General features: G+C 43.5%; 1 protein-coding gene across 1 annotated transcript in view; it reads left to right on the top strand.

Annotated features, from left to right (window-relative positions):
- Positions 1 to 1148: 1148 nt before the first annotated feature.
- LOC121848542 (3-oxo-5-alpha-steroid 4-dehydrogenase 2-like) overlaps positions 1149 to 11978 on the top strand; it is a 26625-nt gene continuing 15795 nt past the window's right edge. Inside the window, exons 1-3 of the mRNA XM_042333118.1 lie at positions 1149 to 1372; positions 5355 to 5518; positions 11419 to 11520. Of these exons, the coding sequence (XP_042189052.1) occupies positions 1149 to 1372; positions 5355 to 5518; positions 11419 to 11520 (490 nt within the window). The remainder of the gene's footprint in view (positions 1373 to 5354; positions 5519 to 11418; positions 11521 to 11978) is intronic.

Raw genomic sequence — 11978 nt, 5'->3', positions numbered from 1 at the left:
ATCCCTCCAAAACCAAAAACAATAATAAATTGGTCATTTTCAATCTACGACTGTTTGTGGGATGTTGCTGTGCGCAATTGGCTGCTGCTTTCGCCCACAAATATACAGTCAATTCACTTTACAGTGTGTTCTATGAAGCGCTTTGGGACGTCCTCCCAACGTGAAAAGCGCTATATCAAATGCAAGGATTATTATTATTATTATTATTATTATTAACGCCTTTCACATGGAAAAGTGCCTCAAAGCATTTCAACAAGAACAAAATTACATTTGTATTATACATTTGTATTTCACAGAAACAGTCTGGATTTATAAAATTGTATAAATAAATGTAATCTGTTTGTGCATCATTCCTTTGTACAAATTGGCTGCCACATTCACCAACAAAATAAATAGTCACTGCACTTCACAGTAAATCCTGTGAAGTGCTTCGAAAAGTCCTCCTGGTATGAAAGGCTATATCAAATGAAAAGATTATTATTATTAATAAAATAGCTGGTGAGACTCCAGCAATTCTCCAACGCATACTCTGGGGTCCCCAGGCCTTGGCTCTATTAATCTATCTCTGGAACTTGCAAATGTAGAGGGGATACTCTTAAGCATGGTGATGAGTTTCTGCATGTGTCAGACACCTGGCTGATCCCCCACAAAAATTGAAAAATATCAGGTTTGGGGATTCACCCAGGACAAGTCTGATTGATCAATTGATTTAAAAGAATACCTTTTACCTATTAAGTCACACAGTAGAAAGTTTGCAATTTAGCACCTTTACCTATGCTCATGATAAGACCCCCCATATCTGGATCAAATTTGACTATTTGTCAAGCATGCCTGAGGTGTGTCCTGTCCTCCGAATCACACCTCACTTCACTGACACACCTTATGAAATCTTTGCACCTGTAGTCATGTGCAATGTCAGCATACCACAGGGATTGTGTAAAGAATACCAGGATAAAAGTTTGGGTTCACAGCCAGACTATTTTAATCTTATCAATGCATTAGTTTGACTTGCATTCTGGAGATGAGAGAGGTAGCTAGTTGATGCAGACCAGAGCTTGTAATTTTACATTTTCAAGGAAGTTTCAAACCCAGACATGTCAGAGTGCAATTTGTATACAGAGTACAGTTTGGCATCTCTCATGTTAGTCATGGCAATTTATAACATTATGGAGGCTCAAAAGAATGCATCTCCTTATGGGAGATACACACCTCCATCATTCTCTGGGATATTAATCCCGGCTAAGATCGCCTGGTTTGTCCAGGAGCTGCCTTCATTTCTCGTTCCTGTGCTGCTCCTTTACCGGTCAGGCAGCCTGGAGACCCTGGGATGCAAGCTGCTGCTCTTCATGTTTTGTGGACACTATTTTCACAGGTATGTTTCTATCATTCTGCACCGATTGGAATTGTTTTGTGATCCTCAAAAGAAAAAAAAAGAAAAATCCTTTGATCTTTCGCTTTCAACTCTTATCTGCTGCACTCATCTACAAATACACAGTCATTACATTTTGCAGTAAAATGTTGTGAAACACTTCGAGACGTTTCAATGATGCGATAGGCTTTGGTATCAAACAGAAATAACAGCAAAGTGTATCGATTGTGTATCTGTGCAACAACAACAAGATTGCATTTGTATAGCGCCTTTCATGTTGGGAGGACGTCTGTAGATGAACATGAGAGCCAATTCCATACCATAAAGTTAACAATCATGAGTCAATGAACAATTTTTAACTGGCGCATTGTTAGCTACGACTTTGGGATAAACAACCTTCTCTTTTCAGATATTGTCACGGGATCTTTAATGTTTCAATGCAAACTTGACCGATGTAAAAACTACAGTTCAGGTAGAATAACGAAATCAATAATAAGTTACAGTTTGATAGCAAACTGCTTGAAAATTTGAGAACTGAAATACAATCTGGTGCATAATAAATATATTTATAGTGCATTCTGTCATTTTCTAGTTCAAATTGTAAGTTTAAACTAAAAAGTAGTTCAAATAGATGATAATGACCCAAAAATAAAAATTCCAGAGTCATTCTCACAGACCTGTGATGGATACACTGTGTTACTTGTACCATATTAGACTCTTATTACCAGATAAAATACATGATTATTAACTTTAGATACTGTGATGGCTGAGAACCAAATAACAAGTCAGGATGAGAAAGTGCCACTCCTGCAGCAAAGGCTGCTCTGTCATTAACACTCTCACTCAATAATCCAACAGTTTGTAAAGCAGGAACATGGTCAGTTCTCAGCTAGACCATGAGAACTTTTATTTCTCAGGTTTGGGTGCAATGGTAGAGACAGAGTCCATTGTGGGTTTCAAGAGGGAAGTGGATGGTTATATGAAGGATAAAGGCTTGAATAGGACAGGACAGTGGATTGAACGAACAACAACAACTTGCATTTATACAGCACCCTCCACACCGGACAAAGTCTCAGCGCGAACACCTTACTCTGAAAGCCAGTATAGACTCAATGGGCTGAAAAGCTTCCTTCTGTGCTGTAAATTTCTATGATTTTATGTCCTTGTTATTGAAAAAGCACCTTGATGAGATTAAATATATCATCTATAGTGAGACTTGTATTGGTGTGTATGTGAGCTTTACTTAGGTTGCCTGGGAATCATCTTGCTTTCTATTCAAAGCACATTTATTTCATTCTGCATAACATTGCTTCTTGATGTTGAACGTGCTAATGTAACTGTGAATCTCTAGCAGTTTAATTTGAGCAGTCGGTGTTTAAAAAATCTGGTTACTTTTGAATGGTTTAGACTCTCAAACCTGATCGAGAATTGAAAGTCCAGATTGAATTATGTGATGCTGCCAAGTTTTACCGGTTCAATATGCATCCAGGCACACTGTGCTCATCCAGGCTATTATCTCTATTGCCCGAATGATGAAAGTTTTAGAGGAGAGAGCTCCAACCCATATCAGGGCTGGGAACACAACACCTGCATTATTATATATAATGTTCAGCACTGAAACAGGCCACTCAAAACAGGCCACTCTGTTCAACTAATCTGTGGCAGTTTTTATACTAGCCTCCACCCATCCAACTTCACCCACTTCAGATTTAGGGTAGGAGGATGGCTGGAACCAGACACTTAAGTTGTGCACAGGTTCATTTTTAAATGTCATCTGACAGATTGGTGAATCATTCTCTGATTCTCTCTCATGAGTAACACAATACCCATTTAGAGTCACCAAAGGAACAGTTAAACAGGTAGGCATTAGGCTTTGAAGCGGAGGAGGGTGCGAGGCAAAAGTGGTTGTAAACACCAAGGGTTTGTAAAGCAGGAACAACAACAACAATTTGTATAGCGCCTTTCATGTTGGGAGGCTGTCACAAAGTGCTGGACGGTCAGGGATTTGGACCTGAGCAGGGGTTGGGATCAGGGGGGTGGAGGGCAGTAAGGGTAGGGGTAGGAGCGTGCTCGAATGCACTGCTGAAGAGGAGGGTCTTGAGATGTGCTTTGAAGAAAGCAAGGGAGGGAGTCAGGCGAAGGGACTGTAGGATGGAGTCTGCATGTAATAAATACATGGATGAGGGTTTCGGTGGCCTGCAGGGAGAGGCAATGGTGAAGCCAGGCAATGTTGCGGAGGTGGGGTATGTCAGAGGGGGTCATGGCATGGATGTGGGATAGAAAGAGCAGTTGAGGTTCCAGACTGGCTTAGCAAGGTGGAGTGTGCAACCATGGATGGTGATGCCGTCAGTGCCTGACGTTCAACTGAAGAAAGTTAGTTCTCATCCAGGACTTGATGTCGGACAGATAATAATAATAATCCTTGCATTTGATATAGCACTTTTCACTTTGGGAGGACGTCCCAAAGCGCTTCACAGAACACACTGTAAAGTGCATCGACTGTATATTTGTGGGCGAATGCGGCAGCCAATTGCGCACAGCAATGTCCCACAAACAGTCGTAGATTGAAAATGACCAATTTATTATTGTTTTGGGTTTTTGGAGGAATTATTATTAGACGTGTGGAGTAAGGAAACTTGCCCAAGGTTTCGCCCTCTGCCTGGAATTGAACTCAGGGCTCTCGCTTGCAAAGCGAGTGCTCTAACCACTGAGCTACAGGACTCCACAAGTAGATATTCTGTCAGGACAGCAGTTGTCCTGGAGTCAAGGGTGGAAGCAGAGAGACAGAGTTGAGTGTCATCCGCATACATGTAGAAGTTGACCCCATGTCTGCGGATGATGTCACCAAGAGGGAGCATATAAATATCGAAGAGGAGGAACCAAGGACAGAGCCCTGAGGAATGCCGCATGAGACGGTGTGGGGGCTGGAGGAGAAGCCGTGTGTGAAGGCAAAGTGGAGGTGGTGTGAGAGGTAGGATCTGAACTAGTCAAGGAAAGAACCATGAAGGTTGAGGTGAGAGGAGAGGCGGTGGAGGAGAATAGAGTGGCCAGCGGTGTCAAAGGCAGCAGAGAGGTCAAGGAGGACAAGGAGGCAGAGGGAGGTCTGGTCACAGATTGACAAAATGTCATTTGTCACTTTGACCAAGGCTGTTTCTGTACTGTGGGCAGCATGGAAGCCTGATTGGAGGGGTTTGTATAGGGAGTGGGAGGAGAGGAAGGAGCAAACATGGAAAGCAATGACTCATTCCAGGACCTTGGAAAGGAAAGGGAGGTTGAAGATGGAGCGATAGTTTGTGAGCAGGGATGGGTCCAGGAAAGGTTTTTTGAGGATAGTAGTTATTCTACTTTAATCATATTTGTCTTCTGGCATGATGGTTCCTTTCACTGGCAGATAGGGTACCATTTTAGAACAAGATGTTTCAGAGCTATTACGATCTTTATCATAAGATTTTACAGGAACAGTAGATGTGGAGCAGGCCTGAGTTAGAAGAAAGAAAGGAATGGGCAGGGAAACACTGTAGATCACTGTGATATGGTGAAGTAAGGGTAAGGAAGCATCTGAAAGTTAAAATGAGGATCGTAAAGTCAATCTGCTAGGTAATAGGGAGCCAGACTAGTGAAGAATGTGGGTGATGGGCTTGTGAAACTTGGTACTGTAATGCTTCTCACAATTCAGATGTTTCAAGTAACCCCTTTATTCTTAGCTCACTCCAACCATAAATCTACACCCTGGTTCCCTTCCCGGGATCCTTTTATTCTTCCTGATTCTATTTCATTGGCTTTTTCTTATTTGCCTTTACTTCATTAACGGAGTCCAGATAAAGGAAAGGATACAGGCTGTGAAGTTATGGATAATCTGTAGCTTGTTGATGATGGAGTTGGAAAGGCTGACGAGAAGGGCATGGAGGAATCCAATCTGGAGGCAATAAATGTCTTATATTCTCAGTGTGACAAGTACTTCTTATTTTTTTTATTCTATCTTTAGGACATTCATTTATGCAGTTCTCAACAGGGGTCATCCCACACCTATCTCCACAGCGGTTTTTGCCACTATATTTTGTACCTTTAATGGATACCTTCAAGGATACTCTATGATCTACTGTACTGAGTATGACAACAGCTGGACCAGTGATTGGAGGTTTATCTCAGGTAAAGAAAACTTAATACCTTTGAAAAATCTTGTTCTGAAACGCTATCTTACCTGACAGTCAAAGGAACCATTGCACCAGAACAACAAATATGATTAAAAGTAGAATTACAAACAATGTTACAAATATAACTGTTGCAATATTTTCTGGTTTCGTCCCTCCCATCCACATTCCTCATTATCTACTCACTGTGAAGGGCAGGTGATCCCAGCATCTCCCCATCAAGGCATGAATGTGTGAAGACATCCGATGATGTACATTTTCAACCAATTTGTCCCCGCTCTCTGGAATTCTTTCCTGAAATCCCTTTCCCACTTGTTTCCTTCCACCCTTTCTGCTTTCGAACCCCACTGAAAATCATCTTTCATTGCATCATTCTACCACCTACCTCCCATCTCGGGCTCATATTCTGTCTCTGTAAAGCACTTTGAGATATAAACATTTCACTGAATATTCAGCAAAGTGAATTGACTGTATATTTTGTGGGTGAAACGTGGCAACCAATTGCACACAGCAGCGTCCCACAATGATTATTACCCCTGGAAAGCGATCCCCCAATTGACTATCAACCAGATTCTTACTAACTGCTTGGTAAACAGAAGTGTGTGACGAGGCGAGCACTCTAACCACTAAGCTACAGGACTCCATTGATGATATCCTACATCAAAGTAGCTATTTAAGTGCAAACAGTTGTTTATTGAGTTTAAAAGTGCTTTGAGTGATTGAAGGGCAGCACTTGGGTTAGTGTTAACAAAATTTGCTGCTGGTACATGGCCCCATGAGGCTGAATGATGTTGTGGTGAGATGAAGCAGTATTTAGACTAATTGTCAGTACAAGCTATGGAGAGAATGTGCTCTCCATCGCACCTTTGGTGATCAAGCCTTCAGCCACTATGCCCCTAATCTCTGGCACACACTGCCTCTTACCCTCCTCTACCCCTCCCTTGTTCCCTCTTTATCTATCTTGAAATCCCACCTGAAATCCTACCTCTGTGACCGTGCCTATGGTCACCAGCCCCTCCCACTTCACCTTTGGTGTACAGCACTCCTAGACTTGAAGGGCACTATATAAATGCGAGTTGTTGTTGATCAGGGAATAAACCCTGAAACTTTAAGTTTGTGCATGAGCCAGCTGGATGAGGTCTTTGGTGTCTGTTTTTAGTTTACTAGACAATTGGCATGGTGACGGTGGGAAGTGTCAATCAGCATTAGGATGTCTCAGGTGGATTGGAGTAGAATGTCCAGTGGAATTCGATCAATGACATATGAGCGGTAGGTGAAATCATTGGTGAAACTTTTCAAAAAGAAAACAACTTTGAGGAGCGATTCTGTCCCAGAGACTTCAAGTTGATTAAATTCAAATTGATTCCAAACTGTGCTTATAGGAAGTTACCAGTCCAGGTCTTAGAATAAAGGGCAACTATAAACAACAGGAAACTTGCCAGTGTTCACGATGGCAGGTTCTGCAGTTTTAGCTGGTTAAAGTTCAGCTGTATCCCAGCTTGGGACCCTCCAGCACCTCAACCCTTTCCACGGCTATAACCATGTCCTTGATTAATATTGCCACTCCCCTCCTTTTTTTCCCCTTCCCTATCCCTCCTGAATACATTATAGCCAGGAATATTCAACTCCCATTCCTTTCATGGTTTGAGCCAAGCCTCTGTTACTGCTATTACATCATAGCTTCCTATGACCACTTGAGCTTGCAGCTCACCAATCTTGTTTACTAAACTCCGTGCATTTAGGCACATGCACTCCAGACTTGACCTGTTCTGCACTTCCGCCCCGTTTTATTTCTCCATTTTCTTGCCCATTGTTTTTTGCATTCTCTTCCCCCCTCAAAACTAGTTTAAACTCTTCCCTACAGCATTAGATAGCCTGTCTGCAAGGACATTCGCCCCAACCCTGTTTAGGTGTAACCCATCCATATGGTACAGGTCCCACCTGCCCCAGAACTGGTCCAATGATCCAGAAACCTGAAGCCCTCTTTTCTGGACCATTTTTCCAGCCAAGCATTCATATGCTTGATCCTGCCATTATGGTATTTATTTGCCCGAGGCACAGGGAGTAATCCAGAGATCACCACCTTGGACGTTCTATTCTTTAGTTTGTTCCTCAACTTTTGATATTCTCCCTGTAGCATCTCAGCCCTTTTTTTTAACCAATATCATGGATCCCACCCTGGACCATCACTTCTGGATGTTCCCCTTCCCCCTGAAGAATTTTATCCACCCGTTCCATGATGTCCAAGACCATTGCACAAGGGAGGCAACATACCATCCTTGGCTCCTGTCTTCAGTTGCAGAAATGCCCGTCTATACCTCTCACTGTTGTATCCCCTATGACAACAGCATTGCTCCTGTTACCTATATCCCCCTGTTCAACCAACCATTTTTTACTGTCCTTCCTGGAGATATCAACACTCTCAATATTCAGTACAGAGTATTGATTTGAGAGTGCTACACTATTGGGGGCATTCTGCCCTGTCCGTCCCCTCTCCCTACCATGCCGGATAGTCACCCAGTCACTTTCCCTCTGAACCCTCGGTGGCTGTGGGGTGACCACCTCCTGAAGTGTCTGGTCCATCAAATCCTCACATCCGTTGTACAAGTTTGAAGCCCAAGGCTCCATCACCCCTCTCTCAGGGGTCCCATTATCTGCTGGACTGATAAAACTATCCTGTCCCTGACCATTAACCAGATGCAAGCATCTTCCGAGCCTCAGGGGAGTGATGGTTTTCTCCATCATACTGTCCAGGAATCTCTCACTGTCCCTGATGGAGCGCAGTGTCTGCACCTCGGCTTCCAGCTCAGCTATTCTCAGCTGGAGCTTCCTGAGTTGCAGACACTTGCTGCAGATGAAGTTACCCGGGCTCAGGGCGCCCTCCATTAACTCCCACATGTTGCATCCTCGCATTTCACTTGCCACATCATCTTCTCACACAGTGTTTTCAATATATATATTTTTTGTTTTTTTGTTTTTATTTGTCGTCAGTGTTGTAGCTTCTGACAGTTCCTTGTTTGTCGATGTCTCCCTGGTTCTGCTGTTGAAAATGACGTCACACCAACGTCATTTTTTTTTCGTAGCTCCGGCAGTTCCCAGCTTACCTCAGCCACTCCTTTTTTGCTGCTCGCTAGGCCCAAGCTCTGCCTCCGCTCTGTCTTGACTCCTCTCCCCGTTGGACTCTTAGTTGTTTGGCTTGATTGATGGGTTTCCCCATGTGTCAGGCACATAGCTGACTCAAACCAAAAATCCCCATGTATGCCATGCTCCCACTATATATGGCAGGATTGACATAACTTTGTGTATGAGTTGATCCATTGACAGTGATTGACTCTGATGGCTGAAGGATGGTTGAAGGATGGCCACATGAGCGATGCTCGAGCATGACTCAGTATCATAGGTAAGGAGAGGAGAGAAAGCAGCAAACTGGGTGAGTCGTGGCGGTGGGGAAACTAAAATAATGCTTGATGGATTGTGAGTATCCCAACCCTATCATATGTTCTATTACAAATAAAGAATTATTTTGGCCCAAATAAATAGGGTGATGTAATGTCAATTCTTGATTCATGTGGAAACACTAATGCTGGGAATCCTCTGTGCCACTTGGCTGACAAATGTAATCCTTTATTGTTTAAAAAATGTTGACAGTCAGACAACATCTCAGTTTCACAACAGCATTTTAAAAAGTATGAGTTGATCTGAGCTGATCCGAGTTGATCTGCCAGTGCAGAGCTAATGGAGTTTTTTTTTTTCCATTTGCACACAGTCCTTGTAACTTATTGCTATGGGAAGCACTTCTCTGAGTAACTTCTTAGGCAAGAAATTAGCTGCGATGCTTAAAATAATTTATTTGACCAAAATGCAGTATTGTAGCCATTGGATATTTTTTGTGTGTGTGAGCCCAGGTTGTGGGGTGTATAAGACACTGATTGCTAAAAAGTAGTGATCTATTCACGAGGTCTTTATAATGGAATTTTGTGTGACAATGATATAGTGCAGTGTGGATCAACTGGCAGCCTGCGGCCACATCCGGCCCAGAGGTTAATCTTAATCCAGTCCAAGACCATTTCCAATATCCACTCCCTCCCTCTTTGGTGAGCACAGGAGTCGGTGGTTGGGAGAACGCAGTGGAAATAATGCAGGCCATTAGTGCAGTGTGTCAGGAAGGCAACCATGTATCTTACCAACAGCATCCTTAGAAACTGCCAGCTTCTGCCCCTGCAGATAGTGATTGCTGCTTGGCTGACTGGGAGAGAGAGGGATTGAGTGGCGGAGATGGGGGGAAGAGAGGGAGAGGGAGTATGTGTGTGTGAGAGAGAGAGTTAAGAAAGGGGGAGTGAAAGAGAGAGACTGTGTGAGTGTGAGAGAGGGAAGGGGGGAGAAGGGCAAGAGTGTGAGAGGGGGAGAATGTGAGAGGAGGAAAGGGGGAAAGAGTGTGAGAGAAAGTGTGTGAGAGAGAGGGAGTGTAAGGGGGGAGAAAGTGTGAGAATAATTGAGAGAGGAGAGAGTATGTGTGAGAGAGTGCATGAGAGAGCGGGGGTAGAGAGAGAGTGATTGAGGGAGATAATAATAATAATCCTTGCATTTGATATAGTGCCATATCACATCTTCAAGACATCTCAAAGCGCTTCACAGAATATACTGTAAAGTGAATTGACTGTATATTTTATGGGTGAAACGCGGCAGCCAATTGTGCACAGCAGTGTAGATGCATTTACCAGCGTCAAACCAAGCTGTACAAACCATGAAACCAGTTTTACAACAACAACAAGATTTCATTTATAGAACGCCTTTCACGTCGGGAGCATGTGCCAAGGCGCTGGACAGTCGGGTCGGGACCCGAGCAGGGGCGAAATGGTCAGGGTGAGGGGAGGGAAGGGAGGGAGCGAGGAGGGGGTAGAGAGTTGAGAGGGGAGCTGAAGGTACGGTCGAAGAGACCGGCCTTGAAGGAGGAAAGGGAGGAAGTGGCGAAGGCACTGGGGGATGGAGTTCCAGAGCCTAGGGGCTGAGAGGCTGAAGGTCCGGCCACCGATGGTTGGGCGGTTGGGGCGGGGAATGTGGAGCAGACCAGAGCCAGAGGAACGGAGGGTACGGGCAGGTAAGTAGGGGGAAAGAGAGTGTCAAGATGTCCTTCCAACATGAAAAAAATGCTGGGCATCTTGCTATGTATCTCGAATGGAAACACAAAACATTCCTTTTGCAGCCCACGGACTTTTCTCGAATAGGAAATCTGGCCCACAGCAGCTGAAAGGTTGGACCACCCTGGTGGATAAGTTGTTATTCTTAGTGATTGATGTAAATTAATCCTCAGTGAGTGTCTTTTGTGTGTGCGTGTGTGTGTGTGGGGTAGGAATGGTTGGAGGGGTGCCTACACCCACTTAGTGAGGGTTCAAACCCACGCTTGTCCTTAGGGGGTAGGTAATCAGGGTCTCCTTGGAGCTGAACTGCCACCACCATGTTACTTCCCTCCCACCACCATGTTACTTTCCTGGCTGCCATCAACGAAATCAGCACAACGTAGGAATTAAATCTGGGTTCTTGGTTTTGTTTGATCCTATAAATGCATCTACACACTGGGAAGGCGTTCCAGCTGATTGCTTTACAAGAGAAAGAAGTTCATACATAGCAGGGATTCTCAACACCATGTTTCTTGCTTGGATTAAAAACATTGGGATGTAGATGGTAAAGTAACAAACCACATATGCACAATTCCTTTTATTTCTAATGTGAGAATTGCTTTTAAAAAAAATGGATTCAATTTGACTTTTAAGTGTTGTATGTTGTTCGAGATCATGTGGAAGTGTTCTTTTAATAATATTATGGTGCAGAATGAAAAAAAGACTTGCTTAATTAATTGCAGAGTGTATGAAGAATCAATGATTTATTTTCTTGCTGCAGGTATCGTGCTATTTGTGCTGGGAATGGGTATTAATATTCACAGTGATTACATAATTCGGAACCTTAGAAATCCTGGTGATGTCGTTTATAACATACCGAAAGGTAACACTTTTACTGCTTTGGAATAAATAGAAACAACTCTGTAAAAATCTTAGACGGTTCAATATTTAGTGTTTATTTATCCCCAAACGGTTTTATATAGAATACATTGAAAACACATTGAAAACATTTTGTGGGTTGCTCAGCTAAATCTGTTGTTTACAGCACGTTTACCAGGGATTTCAATTTAATTAAGAAAAATCTAACTTTTACTAGTTTTCTCAACATCAGAAAAATCCAACAAGATTATTGCCAGGGATTAAACAGCTCAGGCCAGGCTTGAGGTGGGGGGGGGGAGGTTGTACAAGGCATTCAACATCCTTGCCCCCCCCCCGCCCCGTCCCCAACCCAGTAATGAGCTGAGCCTAAAGAAACATGCGGCTGCACTTGTGCCCGGGCCTAGGTGTAGACGACCGGTGCGCGATGTCACCCTCCAATTCCTACCTTGGTCTGCGGGGGAA

The sequence above is a fragment of the Callorhinchus milii genome, unplaced genomic scaffold (assembly GCF_018977255.1).
Source record: "Callorhinchus milii isolate IMCB2004 unplaced genomic scaffold, IMCB_Cmil_1.0 Scaffold3, whole genome shotgun sequence".
NCBI lineage: Eukaryota > Metazoa > Chordata > Chondrichthyes > Chimaeriformes > Callorhinchidae > Callorhinchus > Callorhinchus milii.
This window is presented reverse-complemented; position numbering and strand designations above follow the sequence as displayed.